This window comes from Xiphophorus couchianus, chromosome 3 (genome assembly GCF_001444195.1).
Source record: "Xiphophorus couchianus chromosome 3, X_couchianus-1.0, whole genome shotgun sequence".
NCBI lineage: Eukaryota > Metazoa > Chordata > Actinopteri > Cyprinodontiformes > Poeciliidae > Xiphophorus > Xiphophorus couchianus.
This window is the reverse complement of record NC_040230.1, coordinates 5,763,153-5,788,084: the sequence shown is the minus strand read 5'-3', so window position 1 is coordinate 5,788,084 and position 24,932 is coordinate 5,763,153. Positions and strand designations below refer to the sequence as shown.

Genomic DNA, 24,932 nt, shown 5'->3' with positions numbered 1-24,932 from the left:
TCGCTGGGTCTGGGAATCGAACCCGCAACGAGGACTCAAGGCCTCCAAACATGGGTCGCGCTCTCCCCTACGCCACCACAGCACGCCCCGAGATATTTTTAAATACATTTGAAAATATAATGTGTACATTTCCTTTGACTATGATTGACTATAATTTGCTGTTGCGTTTTTTTTGGTTTGAATTTCACTGCCAGCACGATTCCTGGCGGACACTGCAGGGCTGCCACCTCCCCGTCTCTGATTGTAATCAGAGAAAATTGGACAAAATTAACTTGGGTGAAGATTACACTATTAAATAAAGCAACTGTTTCCATTTATTTAGCCTCTTCTTTGCTTTGTGGGTTTAACCTGATCGTGTTTTTATACAGATTCGTGATTGCTGGTTGTGTAAGAACGTGAGGTTGATGGTTTTTCCAGACTTTTACCAGGAGATTTATGAGGAAGCTTGTTTATGTCCCTACTTAAAATCCTGAAACTTAAAATCAAGACAGTGAGTCATCTTCATGATGCAAGTAAACATATTTTCAACTATTAGTTTTTAACTTATTCATTGTAGATCTGTTGAAGGTTTCTTAAATAAGTTATTTTAAAATTTTAATCAGCTGCAAAGGTATAAAAAAAACAATTGTGTTTCCCTTTTAGTTGTTTAGAAATTCAGTGGATTCTTTGAGATGTGACCTTAACTAAACAATCTGATTGGCATTTCTTTGGCAAACGTTTTTTTACATACATACAAAATCCTGTGAATTATTGTTCAATTATTTTGTAATTCCTCCATTTTATGACCTGATCAGATTATTTTCACAATAAGAGTCAGCTTCTAAAAACGGCTGCTGAGTGTGAAACGGGACCCGGTTTGGAAAAACATGTTAATGTAATTCCTGTTTCATACAAAATCCCACAGTTTGGCTTGGGTCTGTCTCCCTAAAGAAAAACCCTGAAGCACCATCTGTTTAAGTGATTTAAATAGTGACTAATGAAACATCAGTTGCTGGCATGTTGTGTTTTTATGTTGAAATCATTAGTGGAACTTTGGTTTTGCTAGAAAGATTGCAAATCCTTTCTTTTATCAACTACGGTTTAATGTTGGCCCACTGTAATTAATTATTGCATGCCATAAATTGTACTTTTAGGAGTAATTTTACTGTATTTTTGGTCTTACTTGAGTAATATTAAGAAATATTGCAACTCTTATATTGTTAGTTTCTGGATACTCTACCTAATGTGACCAAAATATGCAAGACATTGAGACAAACCTATAGCTTAAAGTTCTGTTTTAATATTATAAAGTGGATGCTTAATATTATCTAATGGAAATTATATTGTTAAAGAAAAGAATGATATTCTGATTAGGGTTAGGGATTCAATAAAGCACAAATTGAAGAAGTTTTAGAGAAATCTATCAATTTTAATTTAAGTTTAAGTTTAATCAGTGACAGCACAGTAAACAATGTTTCGTGATTAAAAATTAGCATTATTTTGTACGAAGGATTTGGATCCCATTTATTGGTGAACCTTTAAAAAAATACAGCAAAATTAGAAATCACACACACACATACTGAAATGTTGTAAGTATTAGCAAGAAACACATAAAATGCATATTAGAGAAGGTATATTCTCCTCAACAATGTAGATTATATATCAGTATTCACTTATTTATGTTTAAAATATATATTCTAGAATATACAATACCCTTTTTTTTCTTTGTTTTTGCGGTGTATAGGGTGAAATAATTTCTTAGAACGTCAAAAATGTTTTGCTTTTATCGCAGAATAAAAGCAAAACATCAGATTGTTGAGAAGTTCAGTCAGTAAAACGTTTTATGCTGTAGTTAGACAGTAAACAGCTCGCTCCGTCTGAGAGTTTGCAGCAGAAATCTGGAAGAAATATCATCTATGCAGACCCTGTCTGGGCCCACCTCCCAAAACTCGCTGCAACCTGAAACCTTTCACCGATGTCAGCCGGTTCAAACCATAAAGTAGATTCATTTAATTATATTCTTTCAGCACACAAAGTTTTATTTCTTTCCAGTCAGTGTGATCACAACCTCTAAAGACTTTATGTGATTTATGTTAAGCCTGAATTTATAAATAAAAATATAAAACATACGCAAGCTGCGCAAGAAAAGAGTTATGTAAATTAATTCAATGTGACATCTAAATTATCTGGAGAAATTTAGACAAACTGCTTAAAAGGTATTAAGAAATAAAATGAGCAGAGTTGTTTTATCGGCTGCCCTCTGCTGGTTACTTAGGCACAATTATCTTTGTATGGGAGTTTCTAATTTTCACTACAAAAACACAAAATCTTACCAAATATTTTTGTCTAGTTTCTGGTGTAGGTTTTTTTGCACACTTAAAATAAGACAAAACTAACTTACAAGAAGCTTTTCTCCAAAATATATGAGCTTGTTTTAAGTAAATAACACCTGAATATTGATTTTAAAAATTATTGGTTCCACTGGCAGATTTGTTCTCTCATATTTCCTTATAAATCTACCGGTGGGACTAGGACATTTTTTTAATCACTAGCTCCCATATCTTGTTGTAAAGTTCATTGTAAGCTAGATTTGTATTATTTCAAGTGTACTAAGATATTTTCACTAAAAACTGGACAAAAACACAAGGTAAGATTTTGTGTCTTTGCAATGTTAGTGTAATGTGAATTTATATTTTTAGAAATTTGACACTAAATGTATGAACGTATGTAATAATTAAGCAGTTTCCATGATTAATTTTTCAGAGGCTACTTATTTTTGTTAAATTATAACTAAAGTGACTTCACCACAATAAACCAATTCTTACCAATGTGATTGGTAAGAATTCTATTCTTACTAATAAGAATAGTTCAGTTTGTTCTATCATGTTATAGAGTGGGGAATAAAAAAGTAACAAATAAGTTTATCTGCATGGGACAGAAAGAAACAACCAGAAACAATCCCACATTCATTATAAAACAAAGCAAAAATATTCTAAAACAATTCAAAAATATATTCTCAACTTGTGAGTTTATAGCAAAATAGATTGTCTTCTAACAATTTTATGTGAATTTGTTAGAGAACACTGGATGAACATCAAGTTTACTGGCTTTTTTAGATGCCAACACAAAATCTTACCAAGTATTTTTGTCTAATTTATATTGCAAACATCTTAGTAAACGTGAAATAAGAGAAAACTAACTTATAAGTAACTATTCAGCAAAATATAGGAGCTTGTTTTAAATCAATAATTCTTTAATATTGATGAAAAATTTCTAGTACAATCCATTTCACGATCATGGGCGTTCCGCCGTTACCTAGCAACCCCAGCCAAGCCCAGCCCATTACCTAGCAACCCAGTATTAGTTCCATTGGCAGATTATTTCTCTTATATCATGGGTAAAATGTCTAGTTATAAGTTAAATAATTTGGCAATAGAACAGGTACTCTTTCTGCAACTTTAACAAATTATTGTTAATTTGTTAACGTTAACAATAACTTTAACAACTAGCTCCTATAACTTGCTTATTTGTAAGTTAGTTTGATCTTATTTCAAGTGTACTAAGATATTTGCAGTAGATACTAGACCAAACATACTCTGTAAGATTTTTTTTGTTGCAGGTAAAGGACTTTTTTGTACTGTTGCAAAGTTCCTGGCATTTTGTTTAGTCAAATCTCCTGCTGAGCTAAGCCCATTTGAGCCCCATTGTTTTGTTAAGAAGGTTAAATCCTTTTGTAACTAAGCAGCAGTCTCACTTTTGTTCTCCTAAAATGCAAACTCTCCACCATAATCACGCTGAAACTCTAAATACTCAAGTGAGCTTCCAATTTGAAATGTTTTTAAAAAGAAGTAAATGTTTTTTTTTAAAAAATGGCTGTTCAAATTTTGTTAAATCAAATGTCTGCTGTCACATTTGAAAGGAAAAATTCAGGATTTCTTGTCAAGAAGAAAAATTCTTAAGCTTCCAGAAACTGGGAGTTAACTCGACTTTTCCAGCATTTTAAATATTACACACAGAAACGCATGGCATACTTAAAGCCTTTTTCTAAATGTAGCACAGGTCCGTGGGTTATACACTTGTAATACTTTGACTTTACCACAGGGTGGCGATATATTCAAAAATATGAATCTTCATCTCCACAATTTGATGAAAATATGAAAGAGATCCTGAATTTCAAACATTTACACACCTGTAAGTGTATTTGATCCATTTTGTCCTTATTTAGACATTAATAAATGACGTCGATAATTTTTTCTACAGTGCACAGCAGCAGATCTGCACTGAACACAAGTTTCAGAGACATTTTCACACAATTGAACGTTAATAAACCACCAGGTTATCAGATACTTGTTTTATTTGCTTCCTCTAGTGAATATTAAGATTTTTTTTATCACAATTATGAAGCTGATGTTCAGTTATAATATTTTTTGTGTCAAAGCTCAGATTTTAACTCTCAAGCTATAAAACACCCATTAAAAATGCAGCCAGTGTGAAAGCATTAAAAATAAATGCTTTTTAAATTTGTTTTAGCATAATCTCAAAATAAAACCTTTTAAGCTCGACCTAAATTTCTATCGTACTTTATGATAGCAAAGTCAGTTTTTTTGTTTTCATCTTAATCAATTTCAAATGACTTTATTGTAAAGCGCTTTCATACGTTCTGTCTTATTTCATAGAGCTAAAAAAATGTGACTTTACTTTTTAACTTTCAGTAAGTAAGTATATAAGCAACATAAGTGTTTTATAATTATTTAATTTAATGTGTAATAAATGCTAGGTTTCATGTAATGAACACAAATGAAGAACGATTTGTGAAATAAGTTTCAATCGTTTTGTGGGCAGATTGTTTTTTCTTCAGCTTCTCTGATTAAATTTAATAACGTGATAAACATTAAAGTGCATCATAAAGTGAAGCAGCCACGGCAGAGGCGTCAGGTTCTCACAGCGTTTAGCTGAAAGCAGATGGATTGGCGAGTTATGAAGCTCTCTGAACAGCTGTTCATTCGCTAAACACAGAATTATAAACTCGTGAAGCCGGCACTCACTCGAAGCGTATCTGAAATAGTTGCATGCATGAGTTTAAATGCCGTCTGTGACTCAACACATAACTGACTGGCTAAATATAAAATAAATGGCGTATCGGTTTGCTGCATACCACTAGAGCTTTATGCTGCCATGTGTGCAGTTTTTAAATTCCTGGTGGATATGGAAACTCTAAGCAATGATAACAAAAGTTTTATTGTCATTTCTCATTAATGTGTATATACACTAGCTCTAGGTCAACACACAACTAACCTGAAGCAAAAACTGTTTTAAAATCAATATAATTAATAAAAAAGCTGGACTGTTTGCTGAATCTTTGATTCCTTTTGGTCATAGCATATCCTGAATGTTTGGAAACCAGGGCAAATCCCCTTTATCTCTCTATGTATTTGTTATTCTATTTTTTAATCCCCTCATTTTTAAGATTCCTTAATTTGTTGACTTAATATTCTGGGTTGGTGGGTGTGTGGGTTGGGTTATTACTTTTCTTTTCTGTGGACCGTGGCTGTTTTATTTTTCCAAGCAATATAAATGGCGGTGATTTCGCATGGACTCCACAGATGAAGATGATGTAGAAGATCCCAGTGTTCGTCAACCTACTGACTGGTCTTAGCAGACTGATCAACATTTCGCGTGTAAATGTATCCTGATGACTGTCCTGCTGCTTTGTTGATAATTTGTTGAAAACAATAAATATATATCTTTAAAAAAGAAACCTGTTGTTTATGCACCAGCTTTTCCATTAGTTATCACAGACATGATGCTTTATAGTGCAGAAATACCCTTCATGCATTTTAGTCAGTAGGTTTGTTAAATCACTTCTTAGGAAAGCAATCTTCTCAACTTGTCCTAAATCCATCCTTGAATTTGATTGTAGAATATCTAAGAATAAAATATTTCACTGATTTTCTTTCTTTTTCCTTTAATTTCCCCAAAACCACTTCAAATTATCTTGATTATGAGTGATGCCATATACAGTAAATAAACCTGCCTTGCCTTGGGAACTCTGAGTTGTATGTAATTCAAGTGTACTGCGATATTTGCACTAGAAACTACACAAAAATACTTGTGTGTTTTTGCAGTGTGCATCCATTTTGTTGGATATTATTAAACAGGTAGCCAGATGGGTAATAGAACATGAATCCTCTTTCAATTTTAAGTTTAGGTTTCTAGGATGTAAAACAGACAACAAACTTCACAAAATCACTAATCATTAAATATAGATAAAGCCAAAGTAGATGCATTGTGTAGGACAACAACATTTAGCAGCAACAGCCTTAAGCAGCTGCTTTGGCTCAAGTCAACATTCATTGCTTCAAATATGCAGTTTGGGCAAAACTTCAGCTGTCAGACAGATGACTGTACATGAATTAAGAATGGGGTGATGCATTTCCTAGTTTTAGTGAGAACGCGAGCAGCGGCTTTTTGGATTAGCCATCTGATTGACTTTTTATGAAGACACTTGGATGAGTTTCTCAAGATATTGGGACACCAGTATTTGTTTACTTGAAATGTTATTTGGGTGATAATTGTCTTTACGTGTTTATGTGTCTTTATGGGTTCACTAAACCCAGATTCTGGACATGATCACTAGTTTCTAGTTATAATATAACTAGTTTCTAGTTGTAATATAACTAGAAACTAGTTATATCAGTTAAGTATTGTTTGTTTAGCTGAAGAATGTTATAGCTTTTCCATGCATTGATTTATTCTATGCATCTGGAACATAGATTAATTTTATAGTGGTTTGTATTACTTCTCTTTATTTTGCCACTGTAATGTAATGGGTTTTTTCTTTACTGTTGTTTACTTTGATATTCTTTTCTCATGTAAAGCACTTTAACTGTCTTGCTGCTGCAATGTTCAACAAAAAAAAAAAAACTCAACTTGACTTAAACCCCTGGGAAAGATTTGTATTTCTTTTACCACAACAAAGCAATAAGCCTAGTGGACAGGGTGGTATAATCCCTAGTTTGTTTAGTTCTTATATTATGTCTGGAAGAAAAGAGAAACACATGCTGGTTACGCAACTCGGTGGCCAGCAGCCAGAGTGTTGATACCCTTGTGGGGCTTTGGAGAGTGTGGCGGTGTTTCCTGCTTTCTGACCAATCATTTTAAACAAAAACATGCGGGGACAAGCGGGGCGGCGCTGTTCCCGCAAACAACACACAGTGAATGTGAATGTGGCCTCTCTCTCCCTCTCTCTCACACACACAGGCAAGACAAAGCAGGGAAAACACGACGATTCTCCACGCTAAAGCAAACGGTAGGTTTATTCTCACGTCTGCGTCTCCGGTGGCAGCTAGCTTAGCTGTCCCGGTAGCATTTTTCCAGATCGTTTTTTTGTCTAAAACACCCAAATAGGTTGGTTTGAATGCCGTGTGTATATGCGTATTCTAGTTACCTTGTGTGTTTTGCTCTAGCGAGCGTTAAACACAGTGACGAGCTTCGTATTTTTGTTGTAAATGTCTTCAAACTAGGTCTATGGGTGTGTAGAATGTAATGGTGTGTTGAGCATTCTGGGCAACAGGTGATCCCGTGTTTCCAGGCGTAGAACGTGAGCGGCAGTAGTTTTAGCCAATCAGCGGAAAGAGATAGGATCCCAGGAGCCAATCAGATTTGTCCGCAGTGCCGGTGTGGGTGTTGCCCCAGTCGGACAGGATACACAAGCTGTAGCAGCGGTGTCATCAGCCATAGATCCACACAGGGCGCGGAGGAGAAGCAGCAGCCAGGGAGGGTGGTGCTTTGCTGTTGTTAGGTGGATTTTTTTTTCCGCCTTCGTTGCTGTGAAAATAAGAGGAAATACGCCGTGAGCTGGATTTCAGATCGAGTAGACGACAGAAGAAATTACATCTCAGCTTGGAGAGGATTAGATTTAACATTTTAACCACAGAGGACTCTCTCACTGAGAGGTAAGGGAGTGCTGCATCAGAATAAAAAGGCTTTTTTTGTGTGTAAATTTTCTGTAAACCGTGGTGTGTTGGGTGAAAATGTAACTCTAATTACACCCAGATTCATTTTCAAATTGTACAATATATTTTCTGAGAAAATGCAGCTGGTAGATTCATAGTTTTACCTTAAATATAGTGTTACAAAGACAAAGTAGAGCAAATGAAAGCTTTGTCATTCTGTTACGAATAATCTTTGTTACAGCATCCCAAATAGGCAGGGCAATTACAAATTTGGAAGAAAATCTTACAAGCTATTGTTTTTTTTTGTTTTTTTTCAAAAACACTTGTGTAATATTTGTCCTGATTGCAAAAAACCCAAAAACGACTTCATTATTTAAAACCATTCGTTTTAAAAAGGCATATATTGGAAAAAAATGCAACACACTATAAATGTGTAGTTTCATAAAATGATATGTCACTCACACTGATTTTGGTTTGATCAGGGCTCATAATAGGCCATTTTTAACAAGAGTTGTCTAATCACAATTATTAGAAATGGGCTGCCATTTCTGAAAGTAATGGTGAATTAAATAAAATTGTATATGACATTTCTGCATTGAAATAAAGGGATATGCAATCTTTAAGTAGAAATGAAGTGGCTTGTTTAGGATATAACTTAAAGTGGGGAGAAGGCTGTTGGCAGATTTTTCTAGCATGAGTAATACAACAACATTTCCTTTCCAACATTTCGGTGTCCACTATATATTTCTTTGAGTTGGAGGAAATGCGTGAAAAACTCGGGTACAACAAGACCAAAAGTATGAAATGGTAAAATCTCGATGGTCAATCTTAGATTTAATCATTTGGTTTTTCTTAGAAATGTTTGTTGGTTTTTGCTTTGTATCAGGTGCAGTGCTGCCCCCAACAAGTCATTTGTATAAATTTAACACCGTTCTTCTGTTTTAGTTGCAAATCCACCAATGTAGCTCAATTGATCAAATTTCACCACTTTACACAAGTAGTGGGTTCTAATTTCCACCATTATTCCTGATATGGCCACTCAAAATAGCATTTGACTCAAATATCTTCTTCTGATCTTAAATCGCTACATTGTAGCTAAGCGAAATTCTAGCGACGCTGCCAAAAAATAAAATAAGTTGATGGTAAGAGTAGAAATAAAATCCTTCAATTATACCTGTAATTATCTGCAGTTATTATGATATTTCAAAATGTGGGCACCATTTTGTGCTAGTAAAAGTAATTTTGAGCAATTATAAAAATGTGAGTCATGTTTTTGAAAAGCAAACTCCCGTTTCAGAAGCCATCAATGGGGCAATAATCCTGTATTTCCTTTTGATGGCTTTGAAAAGACATTTAATGAGAAGTTTGTAAGTGATTAGTTTGTAAATAAAGTAGACATGTACCAGTTTCCGATTTTGTAAAAGTCTGGTCTATTTATACCGATTTCTCTTATTTTTTCACCATTATTCTAAATTTCTACTTTAGAATAATGGTAAAATAATTTCTACTACTATAAAATGTGCTTATAGTAAAGAATAAGTTCTTGACCAGTCAAACCACCTACCTCTATCTGTGCATATGATAAAGTAAATTCTTTGGATATTTTTGCACAAAATGCTTGATTTCAAATCGCTTCTCACATCATATTTGCTTCATCTGATTAATTTTTTAACACTTTACTGACAGTGAATCAAGATACTTCTGAGTCTTTTCCTCAGTTAAAACTTCACCACCGAAGAGTGTTGTTTTGTGGTGTGAATTATTGGTCACATTTTTAAAGCTTAATTCTGTAAAATCCAGTTGGTGCGTCTCTGAAGTCATGCTTGCTCGACTAGACTAGACATGTTTAGGTTTCCTGGCAAACTAACTACTAATCAGAGTTCAGTGGAATTCAACATGTCTTGGATCCAAAACATGTTGGATCCAACATATTTTGGATCCAACATGTTTTCTTACTGAACACTTTGAATCAAATCAGGGCTCCAAATGCAAACAGACGGTTAGCTTTAAATGTAATCGTTTTACAAGTAAAAACAAAGATACTGTGGTATTTCTGCTCAGAAATCATTAAAGAAGAGTGGGAGTTTTGGGGGAGGGGCTTCTAAACACTTAAAAAAGTTTAACATAAATGATATGAAGAAAGAAATGATTGCAAATCGATGTACATAAATATTCTGAAAGCATCTCACCCATCAAAGAAATACTGGGACTTTTTTATTTTGTCAGATAAATCATAACTTTTTTTGGGGGGGCGGGGTATGTTTTGCTCCTGTCATCCATGTAAGTGACTTAAGTAAATCTGGGTCATCTTGGCAAAGTGGCAGGTCTGTCATAACACATTTTGTTGAATGATAAATTGTGTCAGATGTTACCAAGATAAACAATAAAAGTGTTGCTTTTAGACCATTTTCAATGGCATAATAACGCAAGAACGCATTTTCATGAAACACTAAACTTTAAATTCTAATGAACATTTAATACTGGAACTGAAAGACATTTTAAATATCCAAAATAAATAAACAAAACAACAGAGACAATAAACAAAATAAATTACGAAGTCTCTGTAAACAAAATTGTCCTTCAAAAAATGGCTAGTTGAGACCAAAGTACCAGATTAAAAACTTTTGTCATCTAGCTTTAGGTAAAAAGAGAAATATTATAAATCACGTAAAAGGAAATTATTGAGCTCATTTTAATTTATCATGAGTTCAGCTGATTTATTGCTTACTGCAACAGGCGCACAAGGAGATCTGTCCATTATTGTGGCTCTGACCACAAGCTGGAAAACCAAAATCTGATCTTAATCACACAGAGATTAACTGTGATTTAACCTTTATTCCTCCTTTGGTTAATGTCGGATCCGATGTCTTCAGTTTGGTCAGACTAAGAATAGTAAAGCAGCATCTTTACCTTTTGAATTCTGTATTTTGTACCAAAGTAACACAGAGAATTTAATTTCAGGTAATTCCTGCTGCCTTTTCGGACTATAAGCGCCTGTGAGGATTACTTCCGGATCGCCTTTCGTGAACCTCGTTGGTTTCCTGTTCCTCCCGATGTGGAACGATGGGGAATGGACTGTCTGAACAGCCTAAGTTTTCCTCCAACATGTCGTTCTTCCAGTCCTTTCACATCGCCATTCTTGGACTAGACTCTGCTGGAAAGACGACGGTGTTATACAGACTGCAGTTCAACGAGTTTGTGAACACGGTGCCGACCAAAGGCTTCAACTCGGAGAAGGTGAAAGTGACCCTGGGCAGAAACCGGGCCGTCACCTTCCACTTCTGGGACGTTGGGGGTCAGGAGAAGCTCCGCCCCCTGTGGAAGTCGTACACGCGATGCACGGACGGGATCATATTCGTGGTGGACTCTGCAGATGCGGAGCGCATGGAGGAGGCCAAGACCGAGCTGCATAAGATTGCCAAGAGTTCGGAGAACCAGGGTGTCCCGGTGCTGGTGGTGGCCAACAAGCAGGACTTGAGGGTGTCGCTGGCGCAGGGGGAGATCGAGAAGCTGCTGGCACTGAAGGAGCTGGGCCCCGCCACGCCCTGGCACCTGCAGGCCTGCTGCGCCATCATCGGGGACGGACTCCGAGACGGCCTTGACGAACTCTACAAGATGATCCAGAAGAGGAGAAAAATGCTTCGCCAGCAGAAGAAGAAGAGATAAACTCATACACTGCAAAAACGCCAAATCTTGCAAAGTATTTTCTTGTCTAGTTTCTAGTGCAAATATCTGAGTGCACTTGAATTAAGACACTGCTAACGTAAAAGTAACTTACCAGGAGATACAGAAGCTTGTTTTAAGTAAATAACTTCTTTATTTTGACGAAAAAAGTACTAGCTCCATTGGCAGATTGTTTCACTTATAACATGGGGAAATTGTCCTGTTACAATTGACAATTTCCCCAATTGTCACTTTTTATAATTGGGGAATTTGGTAGTAAATTTACTGCCAAATGGAAATTGGCAGTAAATTCATCTACCAGTGGAACTAGAACTTTTTCACCAATATTAAGGAATTATTAACTTAAAACAAGGTCCTGTATCTTGCTGAAAAGATACTTGGATGATAGTTTAGTCTTATTTCAAGTGTAATAAGATATTTGCACTATAAAGTAGACCAAAACTGCCCAGTCAGATTTGGTGTTTTTCAGGGTAACAAAATTAGATTTTTTTTTTTTCCTGCTGTTATATTATGAAGGAACTATTCCCCCTCTCCCCCCGTTTCACTGCAGGTTCATATTCACTGGGCTGAGTTTTATTAGTCCAAAGGTGAGCTTTTAGGATTCCCGGTTGTGGTTGGATGTCAATGCTGTTGATCAGGAAGTGAAGGTGAAGAATAACAGTAGGAGGAGGTGAAGGTTTCAGACATGTGTAGATGTGTTTTATAGCGGAACTACGCAGCACTGAAGGTTTTGGGGTCTGGAAAGGTGATTGAAAATGCTTAAAGGATGCTACGTGATTTCAAGCGGCTGGTTTTCACCCGATATTACCAAAAATAATTCAAGGCTTCGACTCGTTGAAGGAGGGACAAAAAAAGAGGTTGCACACGAGAGGCAGTTGTATTTAATTGGTTCAAATGTTATATCTTGTAAATTTTTTTTTTCCACACTGGATTTTTTTTGTTTTGTAAAAATAAAAAGTATTATGAATTATTACAGTATCATCTGATTGTTTGCTGTCTATCTAGATTTTAAAAATGCACTTTAGATCTTCACCTTTTCTGGAGTTTACAGATTAAAAACGGATCATATTGTGTTTCGACTTTTATAGAGATATTTGGACAGAAAATGCTAATGTCAGCCAGTGTGGAAAAAACTACTGTACATCAGACAATATATATGCATTATGTTTTGCTAAATAAAGTATGTTTGAAACAATGCTGGAGTGATTGGTTATACTTTAATCCAAGATTCAAGACCTTGGAATGCGTTGCCAGGGAAAAAATGAAAAGAGAGGAGCAACTAAACCAGTTCCTGCAGAGGAGCGGCTGATGCTGCAGGACAAGTTGTTCTGCGGCTCATTCATGTGACTCTTCAAAACAAAATTCATGTTCAGTCATGCTATAATCTCTAATTTTCACTTTGCAAACTTGCCTTTGGTTTCATTTTATGCAGCCTGCACACTAATTGCACTGACAGATGAACACACCCAAAGACTGAGGGTGTGTTTTAATGACTGCAGGATGATTACAACATGTCTACCTCCAGGTTTTCAGTTCAAAAACATCACAAAAACATCTGTGGATAAGCCTTCAAATTAGCCATAACAAAAAGCAAAGACGTGTCAAGATATGGTGGATACAAAATCTACACCTTAAATAACCAAACTTGTGAAAAGCCTTTCCCCTCCTTGCCTTTAGGGGCGCTACACCAAAAGCTCCTAAAGGAAATAACACCAGAATCTCAGAAGAAGACTTCCTTCTGCACATAATGTAAACAAAAATGGAGTGGTCTCAGATTTTAGTGGTAGTAGGATTTCTTTTGTAGTCGGTAAAAAACCATGAACTATTTCTCCGACTAGCACTAGACTAATTAGTTTGCTTTGATTGTATTTACCCAGAATGCCCTGTGCTATAGTCCGCTTCCTGCTTTTGGAGCGGTCTCCAATCCGCTTTGCAAACATGTGCATTCAAACCACACCAGAGTTCACTTCGATTAAGTGTAACCAACGCAAAAAATAATCAACCCATGTTTTATTTTGGCGGGTCAAACTGACAACACACTTTAGGTTCCGGGTCAGAGGTGAACTCGAATCTCCTCCATTGCTGTTGCTGCTGTCGGTGTGGCTAGCTGCTTGTGCTTGGCGTCTTCCAAAATCGTTGAAGAATGTTGTTGAATCGAGCCAAATTAACACAGCCGAAGGATTAAATTGTTTGTTTCCTGGCAACCACTCGACGGTGAGCCCTTTATTTTACGTACTTTGTTTGTTTTAATAGTAGAAATGCGGCAGCGACTCGCCCACTCAAAATCCATGTATTGGTGACTAAAAAAAAAGAGGTCTTAGAGATTAAAAAATGATCTTTTCGTTCATTTTGTGGCCGAATAGAAGAAAGATAATGAAAGTATTAACTAAGCCCTTTGAGTTTTGTAAATTTGTCCTTTTCGGAAGCTTTTTATTGATTTTGTAGACGGGCTATAGAACTCTGGAATTGGTTCATTTATTTGAAGTTGCAACAAAACAAAAGATCAATTCATTGTTGTTGTCAATGTCAATTAAACTTAAATTAAACTTGCACTTTAAATTGATCTATAACTTGAAAAATGCTTTATGGAATATAGAACCTATTTCTTTAATGAATGTTTAGTCATTTTGGATAACAGTTTAACCCTGTTTAAATGTGAATGCTATTTTTTGTTTTTAATTTATGACCTTGTTTAGGTCAGGGTTTTTTTCCCCACCCCCTGTTTCAACCCAAAATGGCGAGCTACTGGATCACCGCAGCTTTGCGGTAGGACTTTATTGAACCAAACTACTTTCCTTTTCCGGACCTATTGCCTTGGATCATGGACTAAAAACATTTGGATTATTGATTGATGGACCATTAATCATCCTGCATAGGACAGAGAATGGACTTAGAATAAGAAAAAAACTCTAGCGTTACATAAGCCTGTCACAATAACAAATTTTTCTGGACCATAGATTGTCCCAGAAATTATTGCAATAAATGATAATGTTGTTTTGGAACCATTTTCAAGTAATACAGTGGTAATAATGTCATAACGATGTGAGAACACAACAGCAAATAAAATGAATTATAAAGTCTCTGCATACAAAATTATCCAGCTGAGACCAAAGCAGCAGACTGAAGACTTTTATCATCCAGTTTTTTGTAGAAAGAGTGAAAAGGGAAAAATGATATGTAAATGGAAATTGTTAAGCTTGTTTAAATTTATCATGCAATTTATTGTTTATAGTGACAAGCCTAACTTCTACCGATAAGTTGAAGTGGAACAAAGTTCACTTTTTAGGTCCATCGGAGTTGGATTACGCATTCACACCTCCACAAACTAACTGACTTTTTAGGCAAATCAACTAGCTCTCCGTAGTTTTTCCTGAGATCCAACTAAGAAAGAGGCACTTTAACAGAATCTAACTGAACTGTTTATGACATAGAGATATAAATCATGTGGTGTGAATTCAAGCAAAGTCGGTAATTTGATCAATACGTCATAAGGGAAGAGGTATGGGTCGGTTTCTAAGCTAACTATTTCCAATTGTTGTAAATACGGCCGTCTATGAGCCCCAACCAGGTGTGTTGCGTTCACAGACAAATGAGCTCGACTTGAACAAGTAGAAACCATGAATAAACTGGCGATAACAACTTGGGAAAACAATTTCAGTCGCTCACTTCCGACATCCATCATGGTGCCTGGAATGATTAAGTGACGTAGTTGCATAGTGTCAATAGAATCAAAATAGTTTCCCTTCATTTTTAATTCCATTGAACAAGTTGTTAGCCAAATCAAAGGTGCTAAAGATCCTGAAATGATTTTCTTTTGTTATTCTTATGTCATAGAAATCTGACATCTGTACAGAGGTATGTAGTTTTTTTTATTATTTCCACTGCCTATAAGCTGGAAGGTTTTGTTACAGTCTGCAGGCCAAGCCCAGTGAAACAGGCTGGGGCAGGACATTGCGGAGAAAGGCAGCATGTCTGAGTATTTTTGGATTACACTTGGATATATGACTCTATGCATTAACACCACTTGTTTTTGCATTCCTTTGAAATAATTAAGCCTAACAAAGCAGCTGCGTGTCTAAAATAGCACTATGATGCTATGATTAATAAGATCTTTGCCTATTGTGACTGTCTCTAAAAGGAGATGAGTAAATTTCAGAATAGAAAACAGTGTGCTCTCCTGTTTGAAAGCACAAAACAAAAAGTTTCACAGAAAAACAGGAATGGTAATAGTCCCCTGACCAGGTGCGTCTTACCCAACTTGTTTGCCGAGGAAGGAAACCTTTAAGAGCAGAGGCATTCCCTCTGTTTCCCCGTCTCTGCCCACTACACCCTGTCTTTCCTTAACGTGTGTCCTGTCTGCTTTGTGCACACAGCACTCAGCTCATTGGTTTTCTGCCAAGGCACTCACTGGGGGATCGTTGTCAGAGAGCACAGTTCCTCCCTTGGGTTTTGTTATTGCTGACATGGTTTAATGTAATGCAGCTTAAATCACATTTCGCTTTTTCTGACCTTTTACCCCTTTCTTGTTATTCTTGAAGTGTTCAGGAAATGTTTATTAGAGCAACTTCAGACTATTTCCTTTTGACGTGATAAGAGGCACTTTAATGTGTTTCTTCACACCTTTTTTGCTGCGTTTCTTTGGAATTGGGGTTGTGCCACTATAAGCCTGGGCATATTTGACTTTGGCAGTTATTTCGTTGAGTTGGATTGCGGTACGACTCCATGCGTCAAGTACAACATGTTCTGATACGGAGTTACAAGGTGGGCGGAGCTGCTGGGAATTCACGTTTTCTCAGAACCTTCTGAGTTTTCTCTTAAGGATATCTTGGTTGTGTTGCTCAGCATGGTCGCACCCCTAAGACAGTTTAAGATAGAAACTCCTTATCATCCAGTCCCTTCTACATGCCACTGCTCATTTATTAGCTCGTGTGGTTTTTTTTAAAGAAGTTTGTTTATAGAAAACTAAGCTTGTTTCTCTCATTATGAATGAGAAAATGGTTGTAAATCCGACGAGTCAGCCTCTGCTGTTATTAGAAAGAGGCTAATTACAAACTGGAATGAAATTGAAATGCATTCTTGTTGTATGCATTTCCAAGAAGCCAAGAATAACTCACAAAGAAACAGTTACAGTTCAAGGGCTCTTAATTGCAGTATTTATGCATTTATTTTTAAAGGTGAATTATTATTTTATAAAACAAACAAGTAATTGTTACTTTTGGCTATAAAAGTGTTTTATTTTTATAACTGTTAAATTGTTTAGAGTGCTTGTGTTTGATAAATGTTTCACATAAACCGTTGCTTATCGGCTAATTTGAAACAATGTCTGAAAGTTTGCTTAGTGTGTTTTCATGCCAGCATAAAAATATTGGGAGCATTTCTTTGCAAAATATTCACAGTTTTTGTGAAAGACTATATGTCCAATTTGACTTTTCAGTTTGTCGTCTTGGAAATGGGCTTCTGTCTCTTTAAGAAGCTCCTGCTCTTTCCGACACTCTGTCTTTAGGGATAGTTCATCCTGATACTCACAGATTTAATTTTTACTGAGACGCTAAAACACAATGTTTTGAATCAAAGTGGAAGTTGTTGTGTGATTAGCTACTCAGCTGCTGTCAACAATAGACTGTTAATGGTGAGGTGGATGCTTTAAGATGAACACATAACATTTGTGACTTTTATTTTGGTGTAAGACAGGAAGTAGTTCTAGAGTAAACTGTTGTTTATTTGGTTAATTGGAAGCATAATGTGTGAAAGTTTGATTAGTGTGAATATTTCTTTGCAAAATACTCAGTTTCTGTGAAAGACAACTATAAAATATTTGTAAGATTTCAAAAGTAGCCATAATTTGAAGTTTAAAGCTGTCGAAGTTCTGCGACAGACTGGCGACCTTTCCAGGGTGACCCCGCCTCTCGCCCGAAACGTTCGCTGGAGAAAGGCACCAGCTCCCCTCCCAACCCCACCAGGGAGAAGGGTGTAGAGAAAATAGATGGATGGAAACTGTTGACGTTAATCTATTGACATTCAAGTTGTCAATAGATTGACGTATTTGTGTAGCAAACATAGCTTTTCTCAAATAACTTTGTGGGGAAGTACAATGCCCCTTTTATACCTTACTCCTGTTAAATATGATAATGTTCTGCTTTCAGCTGATGAAAATATTTAAGATTCAAATATTAATTGAATATTTAATTTTAAATGAATTGGTCATTTATTGGTCTGTTACTCAGTTGTAATGGTCAGCCATCCAAACTGTGTAGAGTTGGGCTGCGCTAATCAATGCTACAGCTAAAAGTCTGTTTGTTTTTACTTGTTTGCTTTAGCCTGCAGGAACAAACCACTGCAGATAAGATGTTAACTGCTTATAACCTCTCCATTGAGCCCATCTTCTGTAGAAAGATTTATTGTTATAGTTGTTATTCATATTAACTTTTATTAGTCATTCGTCATAGCTGGATTGTTTTTTGTCCATAAAAAGTAGAACATATTTCCTTCTTTAAAGGCAAGATTTATGCAAAATAATCAACACAAAGTTATTTATTACTGTTGTTAATAAGGACAGTTTGTCCTGTTAACATAGAAGTTAACAGGACTTGTAAAGAACTTTGAAGTTTTTTACAAGTTGAGACAAACCTGACTTTGAAAACAAATCAAACTTGACACGAGACATTTCAATAACCTGCTGAGAAATTAGGTTAAAATCCAAGAACAAGTGCAGGGATTTGAAGGTGTTTCTGAGTATTTTTTCCTCTAAACCCATTGACATTTAGGACTCCCAGCTTCACTCTGTGTCCCCAAACACAGCCTTACTAAGACCTGTGTGAAATCAGATATTTTCGTTTGAAACCAGTTTGTGCACATATGGGACTAACCAAAAACGTTCTCGTAAAAGACGCAACACAATTTTAAATGCATACCATGAGGTTTTTGTGTTGCCTGCGTGTCACTCCCCTCTTTATTTCCCCATAAACGCATCTCCAGGGGGTTCTGTTAATCTGCTGGGTTTTCAGATTTTATCCCATCTCGTAAAAAAAAAGAAAAGAAAGTGTGCAGTACGTGCACACTTGAAGCATGATTATTATGCAAGGTTATCATGATGAGATTCATTTTTCTCCCTGCAGTCTATTGAGAGCTGGTGGCCTATTTACATGTGAATTCCTCCTGCAGCCCTGCTGAAAGTAGAAAACGGGGCCACCTGTAAGGGGAGAGGGGGAGGAAGAGGAGAGAAGCACTGAAGAAGTGTACTCCTGTTTCTATAGTGTGTGGAGAAGTCTGTCGTATTAATCCACAGGCTGCAGGAGGGAGCGAAAAACAAAGCTCTGTAAAGTAAATAAGTTTAATCTTACATTAAAATCATTTAGTAGCAGTCAGGTGGGTAGAGTACCCAAAAATTATACTCAAGTTAGAGTAGCCCTACTTCACCATAGATTTACTCGAGTAAAAAAGTATTTGGTAAAAAGTCTACTCAAGTACTTAGAAACTGATTAAATTATCAATCATTTAATAATTAAAAATTACATCATCAGACGGACCAAAAAATATAGTTAAGTACAAATGACAATCATTTATATAAGTAACAAAAATAACAAAACTAGGCAAAAGAAAATTTTTCCAAATCAGTTTATTCCAATAAAAAAACTTATAAAACTTTAACAAAAATTGCAGGTGTGTGTCTGAATTTTTGGTTAAAACATGTTTGTTTTTCATTCAGTGAGTAGAGAATCTGGACAATTTACTCAAGTAAGAGTAGAAATACTTCATAATAAAATTACTCAAGTAAATAAAAAAGTACAGCGTAAAAAACTCCTAAGAGTAAATTATTTAAAAGAAGTTACTCGAGTAAATATAATTGAGTAAATGTAACTTGTTACTACCCAATGCTGGTACCAGTAACAGTCTGGACACTGAGGCACAGCATTCACTCTTTATTGTCTCCCTAAACATTTTGAACCAAAGTTAAATCCATTTATCAGGATTTCCAGAATCCTTGAGGGTTTGGACCCAAACGTCTCTGGTTTGCTTTTCCTGCCTGGGAAGTTCCTTCGTGAAAACCACCGTATTGCCCTACAGTGCCCTCTGCTCTGGTCACAATTATTCACTTGAGTGTTTGCTTAAAGCTGCAGTATGTAGCTTTTATTTAAAAGATGTTTTTTAATGTATTTGATAAAACTTTCACCATGTTGTGACAGTACGCTATGAGACAGATAATCTGTGAGAATCTCTGCCTGAGCAACTATTGTTGTCTTAAGACATACACCGCTCCCGGTCAAAATCAACCAATCAGAGCCAGGAAGAGGGTCTTAGCGTTGTCAATCAAACTCATGTACTCATATACATGAGTTTTCCATTATGGGAAAACCATTTATCCACCATGCTAACTAGTCTAGCATTCACAACAGGCTATGGTACCTGCAGCGTAGCAGAACACAAGATTGAGAGGGAGAATCGGCGGCGCCATACAGCGCTAAGACCCGCCTCCTGTATCTGATTGGTTGTTTCTAGTTAGCGCAGGAGGCAGAAGAGCTTGATTTTGCTATGCTATGCTGGTCCAACATAGTGACAGTTTAACAAATATGTAAAAAACACGGTATATATTAAAAAAAAAGATAGATTTTTTGTGCAGCTTTGTGTAGAAACTTAAAGTGATCCAAAAGTCCTTCACAACAATGTGAGAAAGTGAAAGACAGACAAAATTGAAGTACTTCAAGTTATTGTAAAACAAATCTGATAAAATCAGTCTGGCAAAACATATTGAATCTATTCGTATCACTAAAAGCCAACTGGGGATCATTCTGCACCAAGATATCAAAATAAGAGCATGTGATGAAGATTTAGTACTGTATGTTTGCAATGCAATGTCCTTTTTCTTGACTTAATCTATGTTCTGAGTGAAGCTTGTAATCTAAATCACAAACGGAATATAAATTGTGTTTTCAAGTGGTTGCTTTTGCCACAAATCCTGATGGATTTATTTAATGCCATTCTATGTCCAGCCTGTGTGAAAGCCTTGTTGTTTATATTGATGATTGCTCTTTAACCTCCAGCTCTTCCTTCTGAGAGTGAACGACTGTCGACAGCTGGAGTACCACCAGTTGCAAACCGTTCGATACTAAGAAAATGCTAAAATAGCTTTTTTATTCTCTCTACCGCGTTGACCTGCAACCCAGAGCTTCACAGCCGCACATCATCCACTGTCCAAACACAAACCTGGTGCACAAAGAGCTGTGTCCCCCTCCAGCGTGGGCATTGTGAGGCAGAAGCCTGTGAAATCAGTCTTTGGTGTTGTTTGGACAGAGGGGATTATAATGGATTTAGACTGCGGTCCCGAGTGCTTTATGTTTGCTCGTGGAGCGGAGTGGAAAATATGTGGCGACCAGCGGATACAGAGATGTTTGGGAATGCTTAAAAAATTATCCATAAACACCAGAACAGAAATTTAGCACATCATTTTTGGGGAAACATTAGCTGTTGATATTTTAACGTGGAATAAAAATAAAGTCTGGTGTGAGTAAGTGGGAAAAATGCTTTTTAAATTCTGGTGGATCTCTTTCATATTTATTCATGCCGTAACTTGTTTTTGGGCATAGAAAACAGTTTTGTTGTCTCGACGCTCTGCCCTCTGTGTGCTAATTGAAATTCAAATCAGAAACTGTCTGCGATTCACCTAAAAGCCACTCAGCCGTGTCAGCGCTGAAGTGAATTCCCAAATGGAGGGGGGAGAGGAAGCAGCTACATGGGTTCACACAGAGGTCACAGCTTCTCTCCTCAGATATGTAATTACTCTTCTGTTATGAGATAAACTGCAGTGAAGAAGATGGAAATGGATAATCTGTAGCCGAGGTCAAAACAGAGATTCAAGCTAATGTTTAACAAGCGACCATGACTGACCTAGTGAGTTGTTTGTGCTTGAAACCTGTGTCTCTAAAGACTTATAATAAATTTAGATGTTTTGCAGTAAAGCCTCACTAAATCTGGTTGAGCCTATAAAAGACAGATTACAGTGGATTCTCTGTATTGAAAACCTGCATAAACATGCTTGTAGCTGGCTATTTATTAGTCCCAACAGCAAATCAAATATACCATAACATGCATTAATACGCACAGTGGTAACCTTCTTAGCATTAGCGCAGACGCTAAAGTCTACAGTCTTTCTAATCTTCAGTCTTGGGCATACAGCCAATGAGTGCCAAGGAGAATATAATGTGGTCGTTGCTTTGCAAACACCAGCCAACAGCATGTCAAAAAGTCTGTGAATATGCGGGTTTTTGCTAATACTTTTGAGTTACGTTCCATCATAATCTGCTAATAGGTGAATCCGTGAATACTGAACCACGACAAGGTGGGTATGTTGTTGTTGACTTAAAGTCTTAAACCACTTGCTGCATTCTTGTTGGTTGTGCAGGAGGCTCTACTTCTGCTTTTCAAAGATGCAGGGTTGTTTAATTGTGTATCTGTTTGCAGCCTTTTTTATGTGCAAATGTGAACTTTGAGTTAGAGCAGCTTATTTGGATTTAAAGTGACAAGAGGAACTAAAACAGCTCATTCTGAAAAGAGCTCAAAACAGTCAGAGCAGATCAGACTGAAATCTTATCTGACAATGATTTTGTGTAAAGAAAATCTAATAAACATGTTTTGAATAGCCTATAGACCTATCCTAACCTGTTCAGGGAAGCATAATAGTTCACCTTTAAGTACCATTTCTCTCTCATTCTGATGCTTAGTTAGAAATCATGTTCACTGTCTCCAGATGCCTAAATACATTGAGTTGATGCCTTGTGAATGGTCAATTTGGTATTCATCTTAACAAGCAAAATAAATGTGTCTCTGGAAAGCTGGCTACTGAGCATGTACTGTTTCTGAAGTCAACTTTGAAAAGTCTGAAGACTGTTGAAGGTTCCTCTTGTTCGTGTTTGTGTACCAAATACAGAAACTCTCACTTCACAGTACCTCAAAATTCAATTGTTCTGATTGGAATCACATTGGATGGTAATTAAATCTGCAGCAAAACGACACTGCTTCGTTCCAGAAGAGAATGAGAGGTCCTGACTTCACAGCTGGTTCGTTGTTGTCTTCCCCTCTGAGTAATGAAGTGAGCTGCTGCCGGCCTCCTCATTATGAGCAGTGGGACTCCCCCGGTGTTGGCATTACCACTGACTGGGGCATTTAAAGAGCCACGACATGAGTTTGTACTGGGACTTAATTAACTATAAGGAAGACATAGCTGAGTATTGAACCAGGCCTTTTTTATCTGGAATGAGGGGAGGATGGAGGTCAGAGATATTGATGTTCCTCAGTGATTAACAATCTCCACTCCGGCCAGAACTCAGCAGACAGAGATTGCCTTTTACAAAAGGAGCTTCTGAGTTGTTAAGCTGGAGGTTTCTGCTTGGTTACATTGATCTGAGAGATTTAAAAGGTTGTTCAGTCACAAAGAGTTGTGCTTCTCTTGTCTTGGAAAGCATGGCTCATCTCTGAATGTGCAGTCTGCACTTCGTCTTATCAGAGGAGGCAGATTAGGTTATTATCTGAAAGAAAACACAGCAAGTTAAGGTTTGGGTCGGTCCACCAGAAGTCTTATCAGTTGTTCCCTGCTGCCGTGTAAGAGGCTTGGAGTAAAGTGAAACAATCAGGTTGAGAGTTTTCTGTGAGAACCAGACTCCAGCGCTGTGGGTGAGGGGATATGAGTGTGGGGGTGGGTTACGTCCTCTTGCCCTCACAGCCATGAATCAAAATAAATTAAAGCCCTGCCACCCAGCAGATATGTTGCATCCAATGACAAGGCTCCTAAAAACTAAGATCGGGTACCAAACTATTTTAAACTTTACCATAAGGCAAGTTTGAGTCCTCTGAAATAATTTAAAATAATTTATTTGTGTCTTTACAAAGGAAAAGCAGGGTAAAAAGAAAAAATATAGTGAACTTATTGATTTTTTTTAGACTATTCTTTCTTACTTTTCCTTCAAATAGTTATACAGTTCAGTTCCATAAAATGTTTCCTATGAAAGTTTATTCTTATGGACCAACAGGGTAAAAAATATTTAGTAGCAACAACATAAAGACATATAACATAAAGAGGTTGGTAGAGTAAAGCCAAAACTTTACTCTAGTAAGATTAGCACTACTTCAGCACATTTTTACTAAAGTAAAAAGTAAAACATCCAAGAAATTACTCAATTAAGAGTAAAAAACTATTTGGTAAAAAGGCTACTCAAGTATTGAGTGACAGATCAAAACATCAGTCATTTAATATTCAACAATATTAAACATCAGATGGACCAAAATATAAAGTTATGTAGAAATTTAGATATATTTTTTTGGGTCCGTCATTTTAAAGATCAAAAATGAAAAAAATGTTAACAAAATGAATCCAAATCAATTTATTTCAATATAAAACTCATGAATCTTTACCAAAAACTGCAGGTTTTCCAAAATGTCTGGTGAATTTCTGTTTAAAACAAACTTGTTCTTCATTTAGTGAAGTTGCTCACCTTGGGTAAAGTATCCAGAAAGTTTACTCAAGTAAGAGGAGCAATAATTCATAGTAAAATTACTCAGTTAATTAAAAGTAAAAAGCACAGCATACCAAAAATGCTTTTAAAAGTAAAATTCTTTCAAAACGTTACTCAAATAAATGTAACTAGTTACTACCCAACTGTGCTCACAGACTGCCACAATAAAAGTCTTTTATTTATGAGTTTAGAACATGGCAGAAAATCATGTATCCATGTATCTAGATTTTAGATTTTAGAACCAACTGACAAAACCTGTTGGAGCTCCACTTGGGTTGCTAGGTGATGGGCTGGGCTTAGCTGGAGTTGCTGGGTAACAGTTGCTAGGTAATGGCCTCTCACAGCAAAGCTAGGGTTGCTAGGTGAGGATTATGGTTAGTGCGTGCTGATTCTTGATTCTTGATATTCCAAAGTGTTTTGAAACGAGTCATTTTTCAAACACCAAAAAAAACCAACAAAAAAATTACTTGCAGTCAGAAACTAATTGGGTGGGTTTTTTAAGTGCTTTAGATGTTTTTAGAAGCAGTGGAAACCCAAATGGAAGTACAAAAACATGGAAAATGTGAATTTCGTGTCTAATGTTTTTAGGAAACAGTTGAACCACAAGTTACTCTACAACTGAAGCGAAAGCCTTCATATGTGCTGAAATATCTTTTTTTTTTTTTTACTAAAACATATGCTTCGTTTAGGGTAAAACACCTATTTGTATTTTGCACATTTTGCAAAAACTAAGAGGTTTTATTTATTTCCAATATTTAACGTAAAGAGCATGATAAACTCTGTGCAACACAACACTCCTCACCTCCTTCGT

At 36.4% G+C, this 24,932-nt stretch overlaps 1 protein-coding gene and 1 long non-coding RNA gene across 3 annotated transcripts; both read left to right on the top strand.

Annotated features, from left to right (window-relative positions):
* Window positions 1–7,134: 7,134 nt before the first annotated feature.
* Window positions 7,135–12,627, top strand: arl4aa (ADP-ribosylation factor-like 4aa). Of its 2 annotated transcripts, none has more exons than XM_028012816.1 (2): window positions 7,135–7,288; window positions 10,896–12,627. In XM_028012816.1, exon 2 carries the CDS (start codon window positions 10,998–11,000, stop codon window positions 11,598–11,600), a length of 603 nt encoding a protein of 200 aa, XP_027868617.1. In that variant the 5' UTR covers window positions 7,135–7,288; window positions 10,896–10,997; the 3' UTR covers window positions 11,601–12,627. The 2 variants fall into 2 exon arrangements, with proteins under 2 accessions (XP_027868617.1, XP_027868616.1); XM_028012815.1 differs by lacking the exon at window positions 7,135–7,288 and adding an exon at window positions 7,416–7,934.
* A 123-nt stretch (window positions 12,628–12,750) lies between these two features.
* On the top strand, window positions 12,751–14,620 carry LOC114141912 (uncharacterized). The gene is made up of 2 exons (XR_003594921.1): window positions 12,751–13,832; window positions 14,315–14,620. It is a non-coding gene; the product is annotated as an uncharacterized LOC114141912 (long non-coding RNA).
* The last annotated feature ends 10,312 nt before the right edge of the window (window positions 14,621–24,932 follow it).

Bases quoted from the DNA above. Each gene is read 5' to 3' on its own strand.
- arl4aa (XM_028012816.1), top strand. From the start codon at position 10,998: ATGGGGAATGGACTGTCTGAACAGCCTAAGTTTTCCTCCAACATGTCG.